Source organism: Platalea leucorodia (genome assembly GCF_965183815.1).
Source record: "Platalea leucorodia genome assembly, chromosome: 1".
In the NCBI taxonomy this organism is placed as follows: domain Eukaryota; kingdom Metazoa; phylum Chordata; class Aves; order Pelecaniformes; family Threskiornithidae; genus Platalea; species Platalea leucorodia.
The window spans coordinates 46198461-46226384 of NC_138823.1; the positions used below are offsets into that span (position 1 = coordinate 46198461).

The 27924-nt window shown below is 41.8% G+C and overlaps 1 protein-coding gene across 1 annotated transcript in view; it reads right to left on the reverse strand.

Moving 5' to 3' along the window:
* Window positions 1-23797: 23797 nt before the first annotated feature.
* Window positions 23798-27924, reverse strand: part of LOC309598408 (chloride channel protein C-like) — a gene marked incomplete at both ends in the record, with an annotated part of 78621 nt that continues 74494 nt past the window's right edge. The window contains 3 exons of the mRNA XM_082328935.1: window positions 23798-24049; window positions 26190-26285; window positions 27297-27393. Of these exons, the coding sequence (XP_082185061.1) occupies window positions 23798-24049; window positions 26190-26285; window positions 27297-27393 (445 nt within the window). The remainder of the gene's footprint in view (window positions 24050-26189; window positions 26286-27296; window positions 27394-27924) is intronic.

Below are 27924 nucleotides of genomic sequence, written 5' to 3' on the forward strand. Positions count from 1 at the left end.
TCCACGAGCCTGTTACTCTCGCACCCTCCTGGGAGCTGCCACTGCAGCAAGCACTCTGGGTTTAGGTTCTGCCCCTCATTGAGAGACGACATCTTGCTGCCAGCTGCAGTTCTCGGCAGAAGTCTTCTGTCTCTGCAGAAGTCTTCTATCTCTCCAGCCACATGCCAGAAGCTAACAGAGGAAAAACACAGGGTAAGAGAAATGCTGCACCTGCAAGCATCGCCTCATACCTGCCCCTTGGTTAGAGTTTCAGATCCTTAGAAAGGTCACTTGGAGAAGACCAGCATGAAGAGGAAGAAGCTGGCCATCCCACACACAGCTCCTTGAAATCTCACAGCCCCCTGTGAGTACAATAGTAGCCATCAGGACACCTGGTGGTATCACAATTATATTTTAATCATCTACACTGAAAAGCATTCAAATGGTCTCACCCATCATTCGTCCCACCTCACTGGACAAAGTAACTCTGGCTTCCAGCTCATCCCCTGGGCCTTTTTGGCCAAGTCCTTGGTCCCAGGATGTCTGCTACCCCAGATATGTCACCTCAAGGCTCCCCAGCCTTAGCCTCAGCACAGACCCCTTAGCAGTCCAGCTTACAGCATCCCAGGGATCCTCTCATTCTCCTGGTTCCTTGTTCCCCATCCCAGACTTAGCAGCTGCTCTCATTGCTCTTGAGCTCTACTCATAGAAATCCCAGCCCAGGCACAAAGGCTGGAAAAAACTGCATTAATCCAGAGTAAAACTTTCTGCTCCACACATTAGATCTACTTGGGTGTTGAACAAGTGACTAGCTGGTTGGACATGCCAGCGTCATTCTGCAGTCTTAGTAGCTTAACCAGTTGAGGCCATACACAGCAAAAGGCATGCAGGAGATACAGACAGTTCTGTACCCAAATAGGATAAAATCAAAACTTAGTTTCTAAACTGTGTGCAGAAAGACTGCCCACACCATCCCACTCTTCCTTTCTCTCGTACTGTCGGCATTAGGGGTTTTCTGTGTGTCTTGGGTGATTAAAGCCATCCAACCTTTGGCCTCATGCCTTATAACTCCACCCAAGGCATGTTGTAATTCCCTAGAAATGCACTGTTTGTCCTGTTTTATTGTTTAATTACACTCTGGCTTTATTTTATTGATACATGTCTGTTTCTTGACTAGCTACATGTGGGTTTTTATGCCCCTGAAGGAAAGACTGGGAGCACAGATACCCTGCAACCATTGCTGTTACCAGAATTGCGGTGCTCAGCACCTGTCCCCTTCGATTTGCCTGCCTTGCTCACGCTCCCACTAGGAGAAGCATGGCCCTAGCAATTAGCACAGTGCTAGCAGCAAAGACTTATATTGTTCGTATCTCAGAGTGTGCAACGTCATTGTGCCGCGTTGTACATCCCCAGACTCCCAATTACAAGTTATCCTTTACAACATCTTGGTAATTCCTTAAATTAACAGAAGTGAGCACTGGTCAGTCATTCCCATGTCTAAGAATGAAATTTGTACTTTCTAGAAGTATACAGGTCTTAGGATGGAGGAAAAGCAAAGCTGCCTGATGCAGCTTCATTTTTCAAGGCTTGGCCTAGCTGAGCACACAGAGAAATCTGTGGTAGTACTAGACAAGCTGACAAGCTAGCATCTAGTAGGAGGATAATTATTTCCACATCAAGAGTCCCAAGGTCATTACTCATATAAATTCCCATGGAAGTTAGCTGAGCAAAAGTTTGAAGACTTCCCCCCCAAAAAATGAAAGTATCATAAGGGTATTTACCGTAAATTGCAAAATATAATCAAACTTGGCTGCTATGCTCTAGAATCACTCTCCTTCTTACTAGCCACCCTGATCTTACTCCTGTTTTTATTTTTCTCCAGTTTGATCAGTTGCAAGAAATATAAGTCTTACCTAGCTGATAAATTCTTTCAAATAGGAAACTGCGTATTTAGAAGTGTGTGAGGAAGGAGGAATAACAAGCACTCTCTGTAAACATCCCTTACCTCCTTCCATTTTGCCCTTTCAGAGAAGAGAATTTGCCATTTGGAGCCAGCAATGTCCTTTTGTTGCCTGCTTCTGGGTCCCAGTTGATCAGTATTTCCCAAAACAGAGCACTGCTGTTTGAGAGTTGCACGTTAGGCATCTAGAGTTCAACAATAACAGAATTCTTTCTGTTTTGGCAGAGCTTGTCTCAGTTTGGAAACTTTCAGCCTGAGTTTGATGTCACTTACAGCAGCCAATATGCCCATCCAAAAAAATAATGCTAAGTAAATAGAGTTACTGCAGCTTCTGCTAAGGCAACGGACATCAGTATGTGTTTCCAAAAGTTTTGGTAGTCTGGAGGTAACAAACAAATGATACAGATTTCATTAAATCTATAAGCATATACAGATATATTATACATATTTATTTAGTTTAACTGGTGGAAACTAAAATTTGTGCAACAGTCAGTTCTCAGGCACAGGGAAGGCCAATTGTCCTCATCACTTCTGCCAGAGCCTATAGAATCTATGCTGACATTAAGGAAATAACAAAAATAATGACCACCTAGTCCTTTTGGCTAACAGAAATCCTTCTGAGTGTGAAATTGCCAACCATGAACCAGAATACTTTTGTGAGTCTGCAGAAAGTGAGGCTGAAACAAGAACTGACAGGGTGTCTCTCCTATGTTAACTGTTAACTCAAAGGACTGCCCCAGGACATTGAAAATGCCCATGTTGTTAGCTATTTATTGCACGGGAAGGAGGGGGAGACATGACCCTCTCTCTTCAAATCCCAGAAAGCATGGGAATGGGAAAAGAAAGCTAAAGTAACTGTTCATAAAATTCTGGCTAACATGCATGTCATTTGCGTAACTATATACCTCTGTTCCCCTCACAAAAAAACATTACCTCTGCTTTTCACTTTGCGTCTTCTTTCCCTTTCATCCTTAATAAAAATTAACATTGATACACTCTGTCTTTAAACTAATCATTTGCACATGAAGTGTCATTTGCTACAAATTGCTTTTTAGAGTTAGCCTGTAACCTCTAAAATAAAACATTATTAAACATCACTCGATACCATTACATGTCAAAAAACCTAAGGATGTTTGCCAATTCAACGACCACGGACAACTTTACATGCTAAGAGATACTGAAATGCCTCCGTAAGTATTGTGGGCTGCTCACTAGACTGTTTTCCTAGCAGCCTGATGTTTCTTGGTAGTTATGGTATGACACATCAATCACAACACTTTTTAAGTATAGCCAACTTACAGAGTCTGTGAATCCCACAGTGCAAGGGCTTGGAGACGCAACTTGCAAAGTGACTTCAAAAAACTTAATTTTTGAAGGGAAAAGTTTCATTTAGATATTTTGATGCTTTTATCATCCTTTGAGTCTGCTTTTTTTTAAATTGGATTGGCTTCCTATGAAGTCAGTCAATACTTAAGTACATGAATATTTATTTACTTGGCCTGTTACAAATAAGAAGAAATCTATCCTGTATCTAAGCAAAGTCAGGGGTAGTTTCTGTTTAGTTGTCTCTCCCCTTCCTATTCATTCCTAAAATTTATTTATCTTTTTGACTAGCTGTGAGCTAAAATTTGCATAGACCTGCCTGCAACTATTTCAAGGTCTCTTCCCTGAACAGTAACAGCTAATGTAGAGTCTAGCGTTGGATAACATACAGTCACAGCTGCTTTTCCTCCCTAAATGGATTATTTTGTATTTATTAACATAGAAGATCATCTGCCACTTCATCTTTCAGTCATTAAGTGTTATGACCTTTTTCTACTGCCCTGCAAAGGACTCTCCAGCTTGAATAAGCCAATCTTGTCCTTCATCCTCTCATAAATACACCGATAGGCCCATGTACGCAGACTAACCTAGTAAGACCCTAGTGGAAAAACCCCTTTACTCTGCAAACTTAAATTTTTACTTCTCACATCCTTTTCAGAAGGGAACTTTCCCACTTACTGAACAACAGCATAACTTTATAAGAGGAATGGTGATGGCAGTGGATGTTTCTTGGAGACACAGCACACAGCATCCAGCCGCCCTACGTTGACTCCTTCAGAAAAATCAGTAGAATAGTGAAGCAGGGCTACAAAACCACAATGGCAATCTTTCACGATACACATCCCTGTGCCTCCTCACCTAATCTTCATTACTTGCCTTCCAACAGTCTGCCTGCCACAAAGTCAGACACTCTAGACTGGCAACACAAAGAGCCACTTTCCATCCCTCTACTAGTAACAGCTAGGACACATACTCCAGTTAACAATTTGGCAATTCCATATCTGTGTCATTTAAACTCCTGGGTAAGCAGCATCTGTCCTCAGAATTTCATAAAAATTATCTTATACTCAGCCTAAACTATTCTGTCTGTTTGAATATATTTCCTTGCCTCACCTCCTGCAAAAAAATGTTGTAGTAGCTGTAAGCTCCTCCATGCTATCAATACAACGTTATCACATCTTTCATACTGATTCTACAGACATACCAGTAGACTTTCAACTTCTAATGTGCTTGAAATAGTACAGTTAATTTATTTACTTCTATGTCTTTTGCAATTTTCTTCAAAATCTCCTTGGCATACCTTACTATGGTTTGACATGCATCTTGTGAAAATTTATTCTCTTTTGTACGTTCCTTATTTGGAATGACTTCCACATATTCAGTTATGTCTTTTTATTTCTTTTATTCTTTTTTAGTCTGTTTAAAAACTAATTTTCAGAGAGAAAATGCACACTACCTATCAAAAAGGCCCTAGAACCACCCCTTATACTTCATGGCACTTCAAGAAATTAAACATTTTAGCTGTTTTAATTTCCTTTCAGAGAGGTTTCCTCCATTTTACCCAACACCTCTGTGGCTCTTTCTCCCACAAGAATGTTGAGCTTCAGTACATGATGACTGCTACTGCGCTGACTCTTTGGTAGTTACCTTTTGGGCCATGTCCGGCACAGTAACTCAGGCCTAAATCACAAACACAAACAGGGTGCTTCCAGAGGGCTGAATAAAATTAGAGCAGTTCTTTGTGGCCGATGATGGCCAGTGTGCCAGCTCTGCCTACATTCCATAGAAGTGGGAGAAGCCAGGTCTTGTCCTGCAGCTGTCGCAGAGGCACCAGCTAGGATGATGCTAGGTCCTCCCCATCTGGAAGTGAAGACTTAATTTCACAAGCAAAATCCCATACTAACATCACTGCCATCATTCAGGAGATCCATTATTCCTGCTTCCTGAACTGACAGTGCAAGAGAAGGAAGGATGAAGTCTTTGGTTTCTGCACAGCAAGGCATGCCCCCCAATTTGAGGTCAGGACCTGGACAGTTTAAAGGGAAGGAAAGACCTTTCCTCTTCTACCCTACAACCTAATCAAAGTCTCTCAACACTGCAAACTAGCACATTTTAACAAGTTTTAACGATTAAGTTATTAACATGACAGTTTTTCCTGAAGAGAGCCTAGCTTTTCAGTTAAGAATGAAAGAGGAAAAACCCACGGAGTTCAAACGTTTACCACCCTTGTCAAGATACAACCCATTTTTAATAAGGCTCTTTGACAGAAAAGCCAAGAGGTGTTGGTAACTTAAAAAGGAGCAACAAGTCCCTTCTTTCTTATTGCTTTTCTGTGGTACAACCTAGAAATTCAACAGAAACATCAACTCCATTTGGACCAGCCTCCTGATCACACAAGCTATAACTTCTGGTTGATTTACAGCGCCTATCTTTTAGAAAGATATCTTGCTTTAAAGACTTCCTTATGGATAGTCCACTATATATCTTAGCAATTTTTCCATAATTACTTAACCTTGCTTAACTTATATTTCAATTTATTACCAAGTTAAATCTGATTAGCTTTAAATGTCCAGTATTTAGACTTTGTAAACCCCCTTTGCCAAAGTAAAGAACCCTGAAGTATCACCTACTTTTGCTCAGATACATACTTGAAAAATTGAGATCAATTTTTAGTCTTTTTTTTTTCTGGACAGACCGAGTTGTGATGGTCTCCTGCCGTTGCATTGACGAAAAGAAGTGAGAAGCTAAAAGGAACCAGAGCAGAATCAAAGTGGGAGTGAAAATTAACAGTGATGATGCCAGTGTTGATTTACTCTTGCTTCCCTGAGGCAACTACTGTCCCAGTGTCCCACGATGCTGTGAGATGTGGAACACAACCAAACCCTCCAGCCACTTCAGTAAGTCCTCCAGGTACCAAAGCCAAAAACAACATCATGGGTGTGTCAACTTCATTAGAAATGATTCAAACAATCACACAATAGAAGCGTTTTGCATGGCTCAGCAAAAGATTATTCGAACACTTAATTCCAAATCAAAGACATGCACATCTTTGTTTTACTGTTAACTGTTCAGCTATTAGTAATTGCTTATATGATTCCACAAGTGAATGTAGCATTTAAAAAAAAAAAAATAGGATAAGACCTGTTCTTCACAATGAAACATAATTTTAGCAAAACACCTGCAAAACAGACATGCTTCTGCATTCAGGGAAACTAGTAAGGAACGTGGCAACTTAACAGAGCAGATTCTGGATATAAAAACAAACAGGATCTCATTTCCCCCAATCCTACAGCACATGCATTATGTGTACATGTGAACAGGACATCTCCACTCCGCAGTCCATCATTTGAATAAAGAAGGCACCTTTCAGTTGCTGAGGCAACACACAAGCCAATAAATAGTACACTTTTTTGAACCTGTCTGTCAAGGGAGTCACAAATACATTCCTATGCCTCCTTCTTCAGGCTCTGAAAGGAAGGTACTGACTTTGCAGTCTCCCTTTACTCTGACCATCATGCAACTACCTCAGTGAGAAGGAAAAGACTTCAGGAATAAAGCAAATTCAAGGAGCAGTTCTGGAGGGCCTGACTGATGATAAAGATTTTGGCTTACAGGTTCAGATTGTAACCAGACAAAAAAGCCTAGTGGTTTCAGCTGCACTTCTCCAACAGATGTCATGCACTCAATACAGCACAACCAAGAGCTGATTCCAGAAGACCACCTGCTGAAGTCACTAAGGCTTTTCTCCAAAGTAAGGACTAAATAGGAACTGCAAGACTGACTCAAGGTGCAAAAAAAGAATATGAACTTAAACTAAGTAGGAACTGATGACTATAAAAAAAAAAGCAGTAGAATGTGTTTGGAAGTATAAGCAAAAGGCGGAGAAATGACAGAAGTGTACCACAATAAATGAAATATGCTTAGGCATGTTCCCAGTAGCAAAATAGAAAGTGTACTTCCTTTTCTATCAGTCATGCTACAGCAACCAACAAATCAAAGCAGATAAAATGTCACGTAAGATCTGCACTGATTTATTTTGTGGATTTGTTATTTTTTAGAACATAGTCATCCACAAATAAACCCAGATCAAATCTGCTATTGCTCTTCATCAGCAGGAGGGCGGACTGTAAGATTGGGAGCTTTTCAGATGTTATTTCCCTGCAATGCCGGTGGTCTTAGGGTCCTGGCCTTTTTAAACTCTTTGTACAAGCCAGACCAGCATAACAGAGACTGAGAAGAATTAACACCATTACAATGGTAAGAGGCCAGAGCATTATTAGTTACACCTAAAGAAATGGATCATATTTCCAAGTTACATTGAAATATAAGAATATTTCATTGCAATGTGTAGACTCAGTTTAAACAAAAATCATCAGTCACCATAAAGTATATTGTTGTTTTCAAAAACTATAGACTAGATAAAAAAATAACATGTAAGAATGTGAAATTTAGCTAGGCAAAAAAACATAACCGGGGCTTCTGAAAACCGTCTTTAAGATCAACATCTAATTTACAGAGCACAGAGATACTACATTTATCCGTTAACGATCTGCTCGTGAAAGCTTAATTCTGCTTGACTTCAGCATATGCAATTCCCACCACCAACAACGGAGAGCTGTGAGCGTATATTGAGAGAACAGGCAGCATTATAAATAAAATGTTGATACAAATGTTCAGCTTTCTAATAATTCTCCCCTCAAGATACTAAGTTTTATGAAATTCTTTAATTGCCTATATTCATTCTTGGATATATGGCAGATTTTAAGGATTGTAAAAATATAAAACTAAGGAAATTACATTCTTGAGCATAAACCATGTGTGCCAAGGTTGTAAGAATGATATAAAAGATAACCATTATATACCAATGCCTTACAATATCACCATAACTTCGGGGCTGTCTTTTGCTTTCTAGGTATATACCTCTTTCTAACAGTACACGCAAGTTGTGCTGAAGCAGCACTGCTTATCTTGTTATGTGCACTGTGTGACTCTAAAACTGTCATTTTATCCTGATTAAAATGCAACATAAGAAAAATTTATTTTCACACTCAGCACTCCTAGATCTAAGATGATGTGCACTGAAATACAGACATGCCTTATTACTTCTACATGCACTGATGTCTTAGAACAAAGATGAAAGAATATTGAAATTATATCTCAAATTCCTGGTATCCTAAACTGTAACTTCCTTCTCTGCATTGTACAGGTTTATGTTTTAGGCAGCTGGGATTCTGGCGCTTCCATTTCAATTCATGCAAACTGCATATTTTCACAAGATTTATCTTAAAGTCTTAGACAAAGAATTTGATAAAGCATCAGTGATTTGATTTTATTAATTATTCACAAGTATTTTAATGAAATTTCATTTAGATGATTACTGATAGAAACTAATGGTTGAATGTTTCTCTCATTTAAGCAATCATAGAATCATAGAATCGTCAAGGTTGGAAAAGACCCTTAAGATCATTGAGTCCAACCGTTAACCTATCACTGCCAAGTCCATCTATACCATGTCTTCAAGCACCGTATCTATCCGTTCTTTAAATACCTCCAGGGATGGAGACTCAACCACTTCCCTGGGCAGCCTGTTCCAATGCCTGACTACCCTTTCAGTGAAGAAGTTTTTCCTAATATCCAACCTAAACTTCCCCTGGTGCAGCTTGAGGCCGTTTCCTCTCGTTCTATCACTCATTACTAGGGAGAAGAGACCGACCCCCACCTCACTGCAACCTCCTTTCAGGTAGTATTTTTTCAATATTTCAAAATCGAACACCAGCTCATTAATAATAACAAAATTATAATAATATAATCATTAATAATAACAAAAATTTACCTCTTGCTCATGTTTTCAAAGGCTATTTAGAGGAAATTTCATATGGCCCAAACAGATATGTTTGATTTTCCCACCTTGTTCAGAGGGCATCAGTGATTGATCCAGGTTTGGGGCTAGGCCACTCAGAAATGTACCAGCAAGCCTTCTCAGAATTTTTCTGCTATCCTTTTCCTGCATAAACATCTGAATCATGATATATTATCAGTAAAAGCTAGACAATACTGATTTATTTTCTGCCCAACAAGCAAAAATAGATGACAGACTAATAGTTAGGACACTCTTAAGTCCTCTATAAATCTATGCCTGTTTTAAACACAGATTTCCATTGTCAAACTGCTGGTCATTTTTGATGTCTGTAGAAAGTTTCTGTCCATCCAGTGCATGGAGAGTCCAGACAACCAACATAAAATAGAAAACAGTGAACTCCACTGTGGAAGCTGGGAGAATGAAAATTGCATATCGAATTGCCATCGGCTGAAAAACATTGCTGGATCTGGACCTGTGTATGCTACTTGCTCCAAATAAGGTAGTTTCTTCAAAAGGGAGGTTAAGAAGGTTAAGCAGCAAATGCACAAAGAAAGTTGAGATAGGAATCCTTTGGCCTTACTGCTTGCCACACCATCAGTGCCAGAGAAATGGCTTCACAAGTCACGTTGGGAATATGAATGAACGATCTCTGTGCAGTCACTAGAAGTGAGACTAACCACAAAAGTGCCAGCATAGTAAGACAGATTCAGTGGAAAGCTTTATTTTCATCATTTTCCTCAAAAGATCTGGGCTCTTTGGAAGCTTCTTGGGTTTTGCTTCTTTTAAACAGAAAGAAAAACATGCATCTCTTAGAAGCGCCTGTTTCTCTGACAATGAGAAACGACTCAATTCAGATAACTTCAAATACGCTATTCTCAATTTTTCCCCCCAAAGAAATAAGAACACCTTGAAAAGGGAAGTGTTATTTGGAAGTAGTGATCACCTGCATCTAAGCAGGTATTACAGTCTACTAATTTAGACAAATATACACAATGTTACTCTTACCGTGTCCTCCCGTCACCTTGTCTTCCCCACTGACTAGTCTAATCACTTCTTGGTCAGATGGCTAATACTAGACTCCAGTCCCACGGGGGACAGGACTGTCTTTGACCTTTTCCTTCAGTGTTTACAGCACAGGAAATGCGCTAGCAATAATAATAATAATTTCATTAAAATCTTCTTCTATACTCCTAAACCACTTCAAGGGGAAAACTACTACAAATACCCCAATTCAGCATCAGATGAACGACACGCTTTCTTGTTCACACACAAAGCTTCACTAGCCCTCTAAAGAAAACACATCTGACAGAGGTCCTAACCAACAGCAGAGCCACCACAAATGCGCAGACTTCCTTGCAGAAGACAGGAAAGCGAGAAGCTCCTGGTCCTGATTTCCAGAGTCTAACTTTCTCCTCCCCGCTCTTCTTGATACCCGGGGCTTGTTTTTTTTCTGGATTACAATTGGTGAGGCACAGAGGATCTCCATGAGCTGCCCTGCTCACTGCAGCTGGGTAGCAGCCCTGTGACTCCTTGGTGGGCTGTTAGAGAGCTCACCCAGGGACCGAGGTCTCCCGGGCAGCTCGCTCCTGCCAGTTCTCCAGACGGGCTGCTAAGGCCAGGAGGGCAGACCACACAGGCTGCTGCAAGCACTGCCACAGCAAACGTCGCCACTCTTGCAACACACTAGATTCCCATGCCTAGGGAGCTGCTGGTGTAAATAGTCTGTCGCTTTTCATCCTTAGACCCTACCTCAGCAAAACATTTATACATAAAGAAGTGCACACTTACACACATTGCTATGCTGCAAAGCAACACATTAAAGACTTGTTCAGTCAGAGATTTACTTTGAAGTAGGTTAAAGTTTCAAGCTTTTTTTTTTTTTTTTTTCTGGAAAGATTAAAACTCAGAAAACAGAGAAAACACCAAAAAGAAAAAAAATCCATAAAAACAGACACAAAGACCTTTCTGTCCAACCAGAATCTTGCAGTAATTATTTCAATACTGACTGAAATACTTCACTGGATATTGGGACTTGGTGTGAGTATACAGTTGGTCCGGTAAGCTTGTCCATCTAAACTAAGCTTTAATTTGTGAAAAATTTGGCCTTTAGGATGAATACCCTAAAAAGCCCTGGTTATTTTGCAGCCTCAAAATAAATTAGCTCTTCATCCTTGAACATCTTGGGTGAGCTGAAGGCAAGCCTCTTATTTGTTTTTTATTCCTGGCATTTATAGGAGGAGACAAAAATCAAAATACTGATGTTACTTAACAATTTATGGTTTTACTTATCATAGACTTGAAAGTATCTTATATTTGCTACATGAGCTCTTTCATTCTTATATATTTGTCTTATCATACACCACACATCATTTCATGGCTACAACAGCACATGGAATCCACAAATACCATAAACCATCGCTCTTTGTCTGCAAACTGATGTGTGCCAACTACAGCGTATAAGATAATGAAACACTTCACATATTACTGGCAAAGTATATGAGCTGTTAAATATGGGACCTCACAGTCTCACAGCCAAACACCTGGCAAAGTTCAAATGAATTCCACAGGTTTGGTAAAAGCTCATTTTTTGTCACTTATTCCATGTCTACCCAGAGGCATTTTGGTTGTATAAAAGTCAAATATTTATAGTTCAGTGCCTGGGGAGGAGCATCTTTCCCATCAGCCTCCCCAAATGAAAAGCAAACCAAAAAGCATCACTTAAGATTCTGCCAAAATAAGCCTTCTTTGGAGGCTGAAAATGTTTGGCAAGACCGCCATGCCACAGCCAGCATTTTCTGTCCTGTTTTTGCCCAGTCACTCAACTCAACTTGGATCAGCAGAACATCATGAAAAAGGTCTTTCTAAACACGTTCTGTTCAAGGCAGAACAGGATGCTCTGTCATAAGTGAACCTGCTCATTGCTTTCTCTCTTCAGCCTGAGAAGTTCAGACAGCCTGGATGAGCCACAGAGAACTTAAAGATGACTTCTGGGGTATTCAGCCAAATAAATCCCAAATTTCAGAAGTTTTGAAGCCTAACCATCTGTATGAGCATCTCTTCAATAAGGCTGTTTCTCTGACTTCAGAATGAATGTTACAAGGCTCCTTCTACATACAGACAGCCCGCTGTGCAGGATCAAGTGGTTTGAAATTCCCATTTGACTTCAAAAAGTCTGGTGAGTGCTCAACACAGCTTTTGTTTCCTAAATGCAAACTAACATATGTGAAGAGCATTCTTTTCCCAAACCAAACATTTCCAAGTCTATGGTATATTTTGCTGCACAGGTATGCTTACTCATAGCCTACTGTCACCTTGAAAGCGACATGCGTGCCCATGCTGACAGGAAAAAATTCTAAGAGATCTCAGCTCATCTGCCATTACAGTTGCTTGTAATGCTATCCTGGGAATCCTCTTTCCATAGTTTTATGACTTTATAGCATAACCTTGTACAGCATAATGCAGCCTGTCAAGACTAATATCACAAAGTCTCTTAGAGATGAGACACTAATGGATAGGAGATGCATAGAACTGAATGGATCCATAGCGATCCAATAAACTCAATGCTCCTGTCTAACCTACTTGAGCTCTGTAGGAGAAGAACATCCAACACATTCCTAGAGGTTATTTAAAAGTCTACTAAGAGACTGAAAACATACAGCTGAGAAGGATCCAGTCCAAAATAAGGCAAGTCAAGCACGGATAAAGGCATTCAGAACCTCTTGCATCTAGGACATTGGTTAAGACATGGGATAACCAAAGTTATTCCCATTCGACAGCTGTTTGGTAGCCTACACAAAATGAAACGGTGGTTTCAGTGCAGTTAGTAGACAGATGTTTACATTATAGATGGAACTACGTGGCAAGCTCAGCAGAGAAGCCAAGTAGTTTTGCTAGGTTAACACACCAGCAATAACAGAAGAAAGCTTCCAAGTCCAATACTGCTCACCCCAACTTGCTGTTCATGGGGTCGGTCCAGGTCACAGCCAAAAGGCCATGCAGGAAGTGCTTACACTTCTGTTATCGGCTCTGTTTGCAAATACAGGAGCCCAGACAATACAGCATTTCACGCAGATGCTAAATTAGCAATGGTAGGCAGTTTTTAAGTAATAGAAACGTCTCCTTAAAAAAAAACCAAAAAAAAAAACCAAACAAAAAACACAACTACACGTAGCAATTGCTTATATTCCTTTAGCCCCTAAACAATTTTATATTGTAAATTGGCTTTGAAATATGAATAATCCCAAATCTCAGTGGCCTTGGCCTCCTTGAGAGCCAGTCTTGAAGTGTGGACTAACTGCTCTTGACTTTTTCCCTGATGAATGTGCACAGCCAGAAGGCTGTTACAGCATACGGCCGTGTTCTTCAGATGATTTTGCTACCAAAAACCATGCATGCAGTCAATGCATCCGTTCTTTTACGGAGAATACTCGATGAGGGAAAACCAAAACATGCAAGGTTCAAAAGGGCAACACAGTCAATTGCTACTGAAATTCAACATCCAAACTACTTGCTCTAATCCATTTGAGGGCTGCTTGTTGTTGGTTTGCCTTAAATTGAGAAGCCCTCTAATGAACAGAGCACTCCGTTTCAGTCACTGGCACCTACCCCTCTGTCACCATGAGATGACCCCTGGGCTGGTAGCGAGGCACTCCCTGAAGAAGCCTGATGACTCCCAGCCAGTGCCAGGGCCCTGAGTGCTTGACTTTAGTGCCCTTGCCCGGCCTCACCGGGGGCCACCCCCAACCCTACCCACGGGGCCCAGCAGCCCCATTTCCTCACAGCTCCAGGCCGTCAGGCCCTGTCACAGCCTCCATCCCCGCCACAGCCCAGCCCAGCCGTGGGCCCTGCCGACCCGTGAGGCCCAGCCTGGCCTCGGCCCTGCCCGGCCATCCCGGGGCTGCCTCTGACCCTGACCCCCACCCGCAGGCAGGCCCCCTCCCCGCGGCGGACCCGCTCCGGAGGACATGTTGCCCCCTCCGGAAAACACCGCGAGGCAACGCAGCCCCCTGCGCGGCTCCCCGGGGCGGGCAAGCGGCACGGCGAGCGCCAGGCTGGGCACAAGCGGCGGGGAGGGCCCTCCCCGGGCGGGCAGGGGCCGAGGGGGCAGCCGCGGCCCCGCCGAGCCGCCAGCGCCGCGCCGCCGCCCGGCCGCCGCGCCCGCCGCCGCCCGCGCCAAGCCGTTGGGCAGGGCGGCATCTAGCGGCCGCTGCCGGCGCCGCCGCTGCCGCAGGCGGGGGGGGCCCGCCCGGCGCCGCGGCGGGCGGCCCGGCGGCAGCTCCGGGCCGCGGCGGGGGACGGTGCCGAGGCGCCGGGAGGCGGCCGGCGCGGCGGGGAGGGAGGGAGCAGGTGGCGCCTTTCTGCCCCGTCGGCTGGTGTCGCTCGGTGGTCTCCCGCCTGGCGCGGGCGGCCTTTCAGCCCCGGGTGCGGTCTGCCGCCCCTCGGGTCGTCATTCACCACACGCTGTAACTTCGTCCTTTTAATTAAAAAAAGCAGGGGTACGAACGCGGCGCTCCATAAGGTGCCTTTCCCAAGCTGCGATCTGAACGGCGGCCTAAGGCTCGTCGCTCCGCGTACCCTCCCCATAAGCACCCCCGCAATCACCAAGTAACGCCATTAACCCCCCGACAGAGAGCTGCTCTTTTCCTGGCAAGCCGGTCGAACGCTATAGGGAATAATGTGCGCGTTACAGGAAATTACAGCTATTTAGCAACCGCGCAAGAAACTTCTGGGTCAACGGCTACACCGTGGCTTTGGCAAGCGGCGAGGCGGGTGCGTAACGGGGCTCATGGCAGCGGGAGGGAAAGCCGGGCCAGAAAGGAGACACGGTGCATCCCCGCACGCTGCAGAGCGGGGCGGTTGCAAAACAGGCCGGAGATCAGACCAGACGCAGGGTCTGAAGTCCACGCTCCCGAGAAGAAACGGCACGTAAGGCTTAACGACATCAAACGGTCACGACCCAAGTTTGAAATCTCATCTGAAGGAACAGCATCTCTACCAGCCCAGTCCCCGCTACGAGCACAGCAGGGCAGTGGTTCAAGGATGACTCGGAGGGAAGGCTGCCATTTCCTGACTCACCAGCCCCACTTCCTTTAGCCTGGCCTTTCAAGGCTCTGTCCCGTTACCAGCTCCTGAAGTGAACCCTCTTATCGTGCGAAGTGCGATGAAGTCACAGGCCCCCACAGACTCTGTCTATACATACTCTCCCTCCTCCATGTTTTTGTCTGGAAATTTGTTGCTCATACTGTTCATATGAACATTTTTCTCGCTAAGATCCAAGTAAAATTATTCATAAAATGATTCAGGTTTGCCAGTAACTGCACGGATCGTGAGAGTTTATTAAGTTGTTTCGTACCTATGGATGCTGTAATGCTATGAAAAGGCTCCCTATTAAGTTTTATTCATAGAAAGTTGAAAACTCACCTGATAGTGCTCTTCCTGTCAAAAATGCAAGTAGAATGAATGCAGAAGTGTTTAGCAAAAATAAATCCCATTAACAACAGTGGATTTGAGATAGCGATGCTACTCCCAAATGATAAAAAAGTATTCCTCACTATCTCAGTGACACGGTGCATGTTTTATCTGCCTCCTCCAAAAAAATGGAAGAACAAACCTAAACAAGAACATACACCGAGACATTTCACGGTGAGAGGTCACAATTTTTTACCTATAATCTTAACCAATTAGCTCTGTCTGTTTTAGTCTGTTCAGGCAAACCTAATTAACAACTTCAAACAACATTTTGCAAAATGCTAGCTCTAATCTTAAAATACATAAATCACTAGGGAAAACTGCACATAGCCCCTGATCTGCTATGTTTATTTCTGCAGAGACCTTTCATGCAGCTCTAGTCAAGTTCATTCAAGTGTACAAAACTCTAATGAAACAGGTGAAATTCTTTTAGGTGACATCTCACCCCAGTGAGGCTGTGAGCTTGCCTTGGGTATCCTTAAGGAGGTGTATTCAGAGCCCACTTGGGCTGGACCTGCGTAGTCATTAGCAAGCGAATGGACACAGAAGGCAGCCATTCTGACCACACCTGCAGTGCCAAGCAATGGAAACTCAGAGCCCTCTGCCTTAAAGCAATGGAAATTCAGAGCCCTCTGCCTTAAAGGTAAAAACAGGAGCACTCAAAGCCTGGCACAAGTCTGGAAAATTACTTTGTAACAAAGAAAAGCAAAGAGAGACCAAAAGTGATTCATTTTCTATGCCAATATCCAGGCTCTGAAGTACAGCGAGCAAAATCTCCTGAATTTCTGTGAACAAAAGAATTCCCATGCAAAGCAATGAGGAAGAGGCAATCAGTAGCAAGGATGAAGACATAATGCCCAACAAACTATAAGAGAAAGAAAAGAAAGCAGAAATATGGAGAGAAAATAACACAGTGAAATTCATTGTGGAAAAATGCTGTTAATACAACTGCATTGCAACTAATATGAAATAAAAAGATGCTGCGTGACAGAGAACCAGCAAATGCTTACAATATTAAAGAGAAAGTGGCCACAAATGAACTATGAACTGATGAGGCATTAAGGCATCTGGCCTGCAGTACCCAAGTGTAGTTTTAGCTCCCTGGTCCGTGCACCTATCTTAACAATATCCCAACTCCATGCTATGGGAAACCTTAGTGGGCACCAACCATACACAATAATTGGCCTTGCAAGAAGGAAATGCAGGCGCAGAAGCCAAAAGGGCCCTACAGAGCCCGTTGACCTGGCCTCGATCTATGCCAGTAGCTTGCTTTTCAGGGAAAGTGCCTTACTGTATGCAGATGCAGCCATAGGTCTGCTTCCTCTTGAGGTGCTCTCTAAACTCTTTTTCTGGCTCTCATTGCTGAGGTCACCCCCCTGGAGATTTCCTTAGTGATGCTTGCAGCCCTATTTTCCATCCCACACACTGGAAGGACCCCATTTTCAACATTTACTGTGGATATCTTCTTTATTTTCTTTGGTCTTCCATCTCTGTTGCCACCAACACAAAAACAATTTAAGGAGAATTCTTTCTGGTTGAGGGAAGCAACATAACGAAGCAGGGAATAATAGATACAAAATGAGTGTCTGTGGCTGAGAAGGGTTCCATGTTGGGCAGACATAAAAACGACAACAGCAAACAAATACAAAATCAGTTAACCCGTACCAGAGAAATTACTGAGGACTACATGAGAAACGAGATGCAGAGGTACAAAGCTCAGCCTGTCCTGAGAAAGCCAGAGAGGCTGTTGACAAGTAAGTTTATCATTCCGTGTCCCGCCAACCTCCTATTACAGCATCCAGCAACCGTCAGCCCACCCAAGTCCTACTGTCAAAAGAGCTGTATGTTCTCACTGACGAATGTAAAGAGTTGTGGAAAAATACGTCCAAACCCCAAAGCCTCACACACAGCACCTTACGGTTTTTGACTGTTACAAAACCACCCTGAGTAATTTCCAAAATCATGGCCAGACCCTAATGAATAATTTTTCAAAACAATGTTGTGGGTGTTTCTGTTAACATGTTGAGTGTGTAATTTTAATTTCTTCATTTGGAGTTACTCTGTGCTAATAGGCATTATGTTCCTTTCAAGAGACAGCAGAGAACAATGTGGTTGCACTCAGTCAGGGGGCATCTTCTGGAAGGAGGAGGAAATTGCGCTTTTCCAAGAGCAATTGAGCAACTTTTCGGGGAAAAAGTTTCTGGAGTGCAGAGCAAGTCAGACGGAGTGGGGAAATGCACAAGGAGGAGCCTGCAGAAACAGGAGAGCTCTGAGAGAGGCAGAGGAGACATACACAACCAAGGGCCCAAGCTGATGTAAATACTTCTCCCAGGATGCTAAGAGGGGATTGTGAAGACTTCCTTACAGTGCAGGAAGCCACTGAAAATTGTGGGCTGAGAAAAAGACCAGAACATAAGGACACATTGGGTAATGGGGGAGAAGGCAGAAAGAGGTTAAAAGCTTTTCATTTCCATTGTCTCCAAGATTCTTCTTTTTAAAAAATTCATTGTTCTAATTTATCTTCTAATGAAATCATGTTCTCTTTGGCAGCATATATACCAAAATTTGAATGATACAGAGAAGATTAGCATGGCACCTGCACGAGTTAGTTTGGGGGTGGTGGGAAGTCTCCACAGTACAGGAAAAATATTGACATACTGGAGCAAGTCCAGCAGTAGGCCACCAGCCTGGTCCAGGGGGCTGGAGCACAGGCATATGAGGAGAGACTTAGAGCGATGAGTCCATTCAGCTTGGAGGAGGTTCAGAGGAGACCTGACTGCTGAAACTACCTGACCTCAGGGTACAGAGAAGACAGAGCCAGACTCTTGTTGTAGGTGCACAATAATAGGCAATGGACACAAGTTGGAGCATGGGAAATACTAATTAAATATAAAAAATATTTTACCACAAAGGTGGTCAAATACTGGTATAGAGGATGTGGGCTCTCCATTTTTGGAGGTGTCAGGGCCTTGACTGGGCATGGCCCTGAGCTACCTGATCTAATTAGACCTCCTCTGAGCAGGAGGTTGGAATTGATGACCTCCAGAGGACCCTTCCAACCTAAATTCTTCTGTGATTCTGTGAAACTCAGCTTTCTAGGTTCAAAGAGCCGATGTTTTTAGATGTTCTTCACGTTAAAGACAAGGTGCAAGAAGGATCTCTGCCAGAGATCCACCCAGACCAATTAAAGAAATGTCATGGCATTTTTGTGAATAATGTTTGTGTCTTATACTGTTCTTGGCATGTCAGGTAGATATTACTCCTTGGACACTTGATTCACCAAGCTATTTTAAATCCCTTCTGTCTGTTTTACCTCTGTGCCCTGCTCTCAACCCATAACTTGCATCAACACTAATCCCTACCCTATTGCTTATGCCCTGAGGATTAAAAAGGTTTCTACGGGTAGTAGTCTGTATGATTGTAGGGTAATGAAGCTCAAGATACGCGTAGTTTGTTTCCCCCCCTTTTTTTTTTTCCTAAAGGGAAATGTATATCCTTATCCAGTGCTTTGCCTGTCTTCTAAATTACAAATCATAGTTACAAAACGATTAGGTTCCTTACCTGCATATGCATGCACACACACACACATACATGTTCACGTCTATACGTGTACACACATACCAGACATATCAAGTCTTGTGCATTTATTGTTTTCCATCTCATGCTTTCACAGAAACCCATACCTTCTGCATTTGCAATGCAGTGACTCAGCAGCGGTCCCATCCTTTGCTGTGCTGACCAGCTGTACCCAGTGAATCTCAGGGAGGCTTCCAGGCTGCGTTCTCATTGAGAGAACTTATACAGGACTACAGTACCTCCTGCACAGGTGCAACCTTCACAGCCCTCCCTGTTGCATGGGTGGCTTTGCTCTGTATACCAGGGACAGCCCTATCATGCTAGAAACACTCCTGCATATCAAAGCTGACAAAATGTGACAGGACACGTGAGTCACACAACTTGCCATGCCTTCCCTTAGTGCTAGCTTTTATGTCTACTTTACAAGTAAGAGATTAATATTGAGAAGAAAAGAACTCAGGAGTCTGAACTTCTCCTTTTAGATTTGCCCCAGACTCGCTTTCCAGTCCTCAGTAGGCCACTTCATATCCACGTCTCAGCTCCACCATATACAAGAGGGGTGATTATAGCAACATCACAGCAGAAGCTGTGGGACTGCATGTCTACAGAGCTCTTCGGAAATATAAACTGCACAAAAACATAAATTCTTTTCTGTAACCTCTTCAAAATAAAATATGCAGAAACTGGTAATTCCTCACAGTTTCTCTGCTAGCATGGAGTAAGGAGTGGCCTCAGTGGCAGATCACTGAGTCTGTGCACACAATCCATGATCTCAGATAAGCAAGATTCGCCAGTCTAATGAGATACTGCAAGTTAGTCAACCATTTCATTGCTTTGGCCCCTCAGAAGTGTGCTAGGCATTGATTACAATCACATAGTGTAAGTTATTCTGGTTTGTTCAGTACCTCAAGTAAGCAGCAGTAACTCCTCATGTGTTTGAACTCTGATGCTGGCATTCCCACGCCATACCGTGTTAGACATTCAGACAACTGTGCTGATCACATATTTCCTCTTACTTTAATAGGCCTTTCAGGAATGAACAAGCATTCCCTTGTATACTACCATGGTTCCCATCACTTGATGGTAACAGTTAATTAACCACTAGTTTAGTAGAGAGCTGGTTACACTTCATTTCATTAAGTGATTTCATGATTACCAGAGGTACACTGACAGCTCTGTTAGCTGAAGCTATGTGAAAAGGGGCAGCAGAGACAACAGTAACATTTTGCAGCACTTCCTCATCAGTGATTTTCCAGGCGCTGCTCTTGCAGAGTACAGCTAGTTACATTTCCATTCCCGTTTGGCCTTTTGGCTCAAGCCTATCTCAGCCTTGAGGTAAGAGAGACCATATCCTAGTACTAGTACCTTTAGCAATGTTGGTCCCTGCATCCTTGAAGTCATCATTTTTATATAAAGTAGATACCAAGAATTTCTTCATCTGTCTTCCCTCCTTTAGGCTTTTCTGTTCATGGTCAGCAAATAAATACCCAACAACCTCCCGTTTAAAAATGTAAGCAAGAATCAATTGGAAAACAAGAAAATATTAAAAGGTTCTACAGTGTGATAAACCAGGCAGTTTAAAAACACTAGGAAAGTAACTCTAAAGTATGTAAGTATCACATGACGGGAAAAACACCACCAATGTTACATACGTTAGCACAAGCATAAGGATACCTGTAAAACCATACACTAAAGCTGCATACCACAAAAACCTTCTCACAATAGTTTATGCTCATTCATAGGGATATGTAATGCACAGAGGGTTTAATGTTTCCAATGTGAAAGCATTTTTTCTAATTGAATGAGGGGAATTTTGCATGACTGTACTTCAAACCTAGATCTAAAATTCAGTCTACCTGTGTTTTAAGCCATATTTCAGTTTAAGAGGGAAAGAAGTGTTAGGAAAACACCATCATAAAGGAGGATGAGATGAAAGAAGTATAGATGCATAGCACAAACTAAAAATAATGCCAATGACTTGAATTTTGTTGTGAAGCCCTTTATCCCTGTCACAGAGATTTGTGTTCAGAAATTGTAAAAATTCATAAACAAACTGTATTTCATATAAAAATAGCATCATTGCTCTAACCATCAAGTCTTTAGTTCAAATCATATGAAGAAATAGCATAACATTTACCATTCACTATAAGCAGACAAGAAGAAAACAAAAGTATCTTGTGCAAAAGAGTCAAATGATATGACTACTTGTTACTGCCATTCCTTAAGGACCTGTTCTATATAAGGATCATGAGAATCATATATTAATGAAAAGCTTCCTACAAATTTCATCTGTTTTCGCTTTCCTATGTATATTAGGCTATTATGGTTTGTGATGAGATGGATTTGTCACTGGAGTCCTGAATATAAGGGAGCCACTCGTTTCAGGAAGTCCTGGGAGGAATTCTGTTTTGTGTGTCTTCACAAACACACATATATTACAAAAAAACTCATCTAGCAATGGAACTGGATAATAACATCTGGAAAAAAGCAGCGTGCTGTCCCCCACCCAGCTCACAACACAGCTACGAGAAGTTCCATGTAAATTGTGTGAACTTTTCCTTAGAAATTACAATTGTTACTGACGGGGTGGGGGAAACCAATCCCACACTGCTTTTTACAACTGGCCTGCACAAAATGGCATTATAAATAGTTTATATTCCTATAATATCTTTCACACATGTACTTTTCACAGTAACTATGGTGGATCCATATCACTGTTCCAACTTTAAAGGCAGAGTAAATGATATGCCAAGCATTTAAGTGACCTGTCCAGAGTTGTGTAACGAGTTACAGATATCCTGGCTGCCTCCAGCCCTCATACTCTGCAAAGTACACCCCAATTACAGTTTGTACTGACTCATTTAGCCAGATACTGTAAGCAAAAATAAATTACATTACTCAGGTCTCAGAAGGGTGATACTTTGTGTACTCAATAAATCAAGGAAAAGGAAATCAGTAATGGGCTTTGAACCAAAAATGCAAATTCATGGCAAGGTTATTCAGATTTGGTTATAAAGAGAAGAGATTCTCACTGCCTTAAGGGGAAATCACTAGGGGTTTCTAGATTAGATCTCTTGTTCTGCTAGCACACAAACCGTAATTCCTTCGAGAAAAACCTTCATTTTTCAGGTAGGTGAGGCATAGATCAACAGTGACAATGACCTTACTAGTCTACTAATGAATAAAAGATTACTAACTGTAACAGGAGCTAAATAAACATCCACCTCCGTGTCTCTTGGATGGATGATTTGCAAAGCATTTCTCACCCTGCATATGACATATTTTAACTGACCACGTAAAGAGCCTTTCTCATGTACCTCCATAAGTTTCTGGGCTGGCAGCTATTTGCATTGACTGGACACTTAAGTTTTAAAGTGCTGTGCATTCTTACAACAGCAACATTATTGATAATAAAGAAGAGATCCAGCAGGGAAAACAGGAGAAGATCCAGCAGGGAAAACAGGAGAAGATCCAACAAATCTTTGATTCATAGGAAACTCAAAGCTGCATGATTCAAATACCGGAAATTCACTTTGGGGAATTTTGGCAAGTTTTTATAACCAGTAAATTATTACTAGTTTTCCTTGGTATTCATTATAACAACATTAATAGTGGTGGATTCCTTCCTACATGTTTGATTTTAATATCCAAATCTGTGGGAATCCCTCTGGTATTTAACAGAACAAAATTAAACATCAATTACAAAGTCAGAGAAAGAAATCTAAAAGCGTCTTTATCCAAAAAATTGTTCACATTAATTTATTAACAAACAACATTTTCCAAGGTTTCAAATGTTGTATGACTCCAAAATCATGAAGAATTATTTAATTTTGCTCAGTTTGTAAATATGCTGCTATATACACAAAAACTGCTCCCACAATTTATCGTGTTGCTTCCCCATTATTAGAATTTGCCCCCTATCTCACTGCACATGAACTTAACTAAAAATGTTATCGTATCAGGTGGAAGGAGAGAAAGAGAGCCTATTCTAGGAGTTGCAGAAATTGAAAGAAACATAGGCAACAGAAAAAAATGTCAGGTTTCTCTCACTGAGAAGTGCGATGGGAATTTGGCAGGAGCCCCACAGTCGAGATCTTTCTCTTAAATACAATTCTCCCTTTCAATTTCTACTACACGTAGGCCAATAAGAAAGGCCCATCCCTTGTTCCTTCCAGTTACCCACCTTTCTTAAGGCAGTATTTCCTCTCAGTTAAACACACATATTTCAACATAAAAATGCTGATATGGAAATGTTCTCCTTTTTAACAGGCAGATACTCAGAGGTTTCAGTCCTCACTGAAAGGCTTTGCCAACATAACTGCTGCTAATGGTTATGACATTTTTTTCATTGAGAGGCATAGACACAGTGTGACAAAAGCATTCTAGACATCCATCCTTCATATCTGATTTTATCTTCCATAAACACATGAATTCTTATTTTGCCTCACAAGCATTTAAATTAATGATTTTTGCAGTCACCAAACAGCTGAAGAGACATAGCTCTGGGCTACAATCCCATATGTCTAGATACAACAGCTTTTAAGCATCTCTTCTCCAGAAGGGATCAAGTGGAAAAGCTCTGATTATTTTTTCCTGGAGAAGAACATGGGCTCAAAAAGAAGTGACAAAGTTTAAGACCGCATCCATGGCCTTGAATCCAGGGGCTGCTCACCTGCATCAGAGCTCTGTGGCGCCAGCTGGAGCCTGAGCCTCTCCTCCAGTGGGAAAGGCATCAGGTCCTTCCTGGTGATCACCCCAACCACTCGGTTCTGCGGGTCAACAACGGTGAGGTGGCGCAGCCCCAGGGTGCGAAAGATGATGTAGGTGCGTTGCAGAGAGAAATGAGCTTGGACTGACATTGCAGATTTGTTTATGTATGGCTCCTGTAAGGCAAAGAGAGAAGACATAGGGAGAACACAAAAGCACGAGTGCACCCCTACCACAGGGTGGGAAGGAGAGGCAAAGGAAGGACAAGGAGAGAGAGGTAGCAGGCTTGAGGGACAGGAGCCAATAAGAACATTAGTTCTTCTCTCCCTGTTCCCCATCCCAAATTATACCTAAAACATCAGGAAATACCATAGTAAAAAAAAAAAAAAAACCAACAACTCTTTTTTGGTAAACTGTCAGGTTCACTCTAAATAAACTATTATGACTGGAATGTACCCAAATCTCACAGGCTAGAAAAGCAAAGTTGAGCTCAATTGATATGGTCTGAGTTTTTACTTGGAAATAGTCAGTGACCCCAATATTTATTAAGTCTTAAGATTTTTTTATAGCTGCTATCTCATTACACAACCATTTATGACATCCTGTAATATTTTTCAGTAAATGCTTATAAAAGTCAGTTCACATAGAAACATAGACTGCAAGGAAGAGGACAAAGAAAACAATCATATGGCTCTGAGAAGAAGAGGGCCTGCAAGTACTAAACTCTGGTCACCAAAAACTGAGGGCTATAACTGTTTCTTGATAGGAACAGAGCTAAAGACCATTTTATTGTTAACCAAGCTGGTCTTTATAGCTTATATAGGTGTTCGCTAAGTTTTTACTTTTCACATAATCCTACAGTATCCTTCTTATGACTTGGCCAGTTCTGTCAAAGAAGGTGTATTATGATTCCCAAGTGTATGCTTCCCCAGACAGAGGAAAAATGAAACAAAGACATGATAAAATAATATAAATAAATGCACAGTATAGAGGGACATGTCTCTTCTCCCTCTTTCATTTACAGGACTCATGAGACATTCAAAGACATAAGGAGTAAAAAAATTAAAGGCAAAAATGTTTCCTCGTTCTATACCACGTATAATTTTGCTGTGGAACTCACTGCCACAGGAAATCATTATGCCCAAGAACTTCACAATGGATATTTCTGTGGATATCAGAAACAGAGCTTTCATGAGTGATAACAACAAGCTGTTGGAAGGCATACTAAACTTTGTGCTTCAGGGATCGCATCAGGTACTAAAAAGTTAGGTATCGATGTGAAACCTAATGGAGTGCAATAGGTTTCCCTTAACAAAAAAAGTTGTGTGGCCCAATGGCACAAGCACTGGACTGGGTCTCAGCTGAGCTGGCTTCTACTCCCATGTATGACCTCCTCTTGCACTTTGGAAAGCCGTGTGTCCTCTCTCCACCTCAGTTTCCCCATCTATTAAAAGGAAACTCTTAAACCAAACTAGATAATGGATATTAGGAGCATTGTGTTTTTTATAACTTTTCTCTCCTTCTAGCTACTCTCCAAGCAAGGAATTCAGACTAGATGGATCTCAAACTCAGTCCCATCTTCTTTACACATGAGTAAACAGGAGCAGATTTTATATCTTTTTAAATAAAATCCATCCAAATTAGGCTCTCTAGCCTGGATTTCCCAGTGTCCCCCTACCTCAGTTTCAATGCTGTAGACTGGAAATTCACTGAGGCAAAAACTACATTTATTTTGTTTATAACATATTTATTTTAGGCCTTATTCAGTATACCAAACACATTATTGCTTTTGGACCCAGTATTGTAGTACAGTATTTAGGAAATAAATGTGGCAATGTCATAGCAGGGATTAAAATAAAAAAAAGGAAAGGGGAAAGAAATATAGCTTTATTTATAAGTTGATGTATAGGCACTGTACTGTAATGGAGCCTAAAATCTCAAAAGCGTTGCTTTATATTTGCTTTATAGGACTATAAGAGCCAAATAATGACATTTAAATGACCTATTCCATTAACATTGTATCATTTTGTCAATCTGGAATGTATTTTAATCAAAAGCCCCCTTGAAATGGTCTCCTTTGTTGTATTTTCTTTTTGGCTCATTTTATCAACATCTGTTATGTTTATACAATATGAATTAAAACTTCGGAATGCTGTTTGTACTCAGCTACTTTTGTTGAGAATGTAAGGTCCCAGGATTGGCAGTGTTTATGTAAATCAGTGCGGCTGACACAGCCATCATAAACAAATGAGAAAATATAACAAACACATTGTTCATGGAGGAAATGTTTGTTTTTAGAGTTGGCTTCAGTCTTACCAGATTGATGAAGAGTTGCTGATACCGGGGATCTGTAGCATAGCGATTCAGCAGCATGGTTAGGCGCGACAGATTGGGCAGCTTCTCCAGTGCTATCTGGAATAGGCAAGAATCCATTTCTCTTTCCTTCTGTGCTGCACGTTAGAACCCAAGGTTCAAAAGCTTTCCAGTCTGACTCTTAAGAAAAAGCTTTCTAGCAGAGCTACACTGGCAGAGCTTGTCCAAACTTCATAAGTTCTTTTGCCAATAATGCTTAAATTAGCAATTCAAAATAAAACACTCTTTACTTACAAAAAGTTCTTTTTGTCCTTAGCGTAACTGTATCTCTATTAAGACACTGTCAGTTATATTGGCTCAGGGGTGAGGTTTTTTTATGCTGTGAAAATTCATACACTAAGTGGTAATTACATGATAGCATAGTGCAGAAAAATGCAACACAACTGGTGTCAGCCATCAGCTGAGCTTCAGCCCTCTTCCACAGGAGTACCTATTTGTATCCTGGCACCTCATCCCGTACATAGTTGCCCTGCTCCTTCTCAACATTGTTTTGCCAGCCAAATTCCCATGTGCAGACCAAGCTTCAGTAATATACGATGACTTTCTAGTTGTGCCTGCATAAATTGCTCAAAACTACATTACCAGTCTTGCCTTGGTAACACACGATTTTCTTCTACCACGCTTAATGTTTACTATTCCTAAAAATCCTTTAGTCATATATCAAAGGGAAGAATGCTACATGCTTTTCAAGTTTGAAAGCTTTTATAAACACTCATCATTCAGAGAGGTGCTATCCCATACAGAATTAAATATTATAATAATTCTGCTATCCATAGAGAAGCTGAGAGAGAAAAGATTGGAACAGCCTATCTGAGCAAGGAAATTCTTTGCCAGCAGTCTTGCACAACTTCCAGACTCCAAGTGGCATTATAGTTTATGACAGCTGTCCCTGGAAGGTCTCTGGTCATCCTTTAATTTAAATTGTACCTGTCCACTTCTTTATCTCAACCACATATATTACATCATTTCTTCATTCATGGAGAGCTCATCCTAAATCACCCAATATACATGCTGATTAAACAAGGAAAGAACTGAAAGAAAAGAGGTTACCTTCTCGTAGGAGAGAGGAGGAGAGGAGGAGAAAGATTCATCATTTGTCTCTGGTTCAAAGATGTGCTCATTCTCCAGCAGCATGCACAGCTCTAACCTAAGGTTAGAGAAGAAGACTACATTCATTATAAACCACAAATTTTAAAAAGCAAGCACACAATGCTTTAGCATCACATATATGATGGTACCTCAAGTACTGTGTGGAGTTTTGGATGTAAGAAGGGCATCAAACTATTGGAGTGTGTTCAGAGGAGGGCAACCAAGATGGTGAAACGTCTTGAGGGCAAGATTTATAGGGAACAGCTGAGGTCACTTGGTTTGGCCAGCTTGGAGAAGAGAAGGCTGAGGGGTGAGCTCGTCGCAGTCTACAACTTCCTCAAGGGGGGCAGTGGAGGGGGAGATGCTGATCTCCTCTCTCTGGTGACCAGTGATAGGAATGAAGCGGCGTCACGGGAAGTTCAGGTTGGGCATTAGGAAAAGGTTCTTCACTGAGAGGGTGGTCGGTCACTGGAACAGGCTCCCCAGGGAAGTGGTCATGGCACCAAGCCTGTCAGAGTTAAAGGAGCATCTGGATGATGCTCTTAGTCATATGGTTTAGTTTTATGTAGCCCTGTGAGGAACAGGGAGT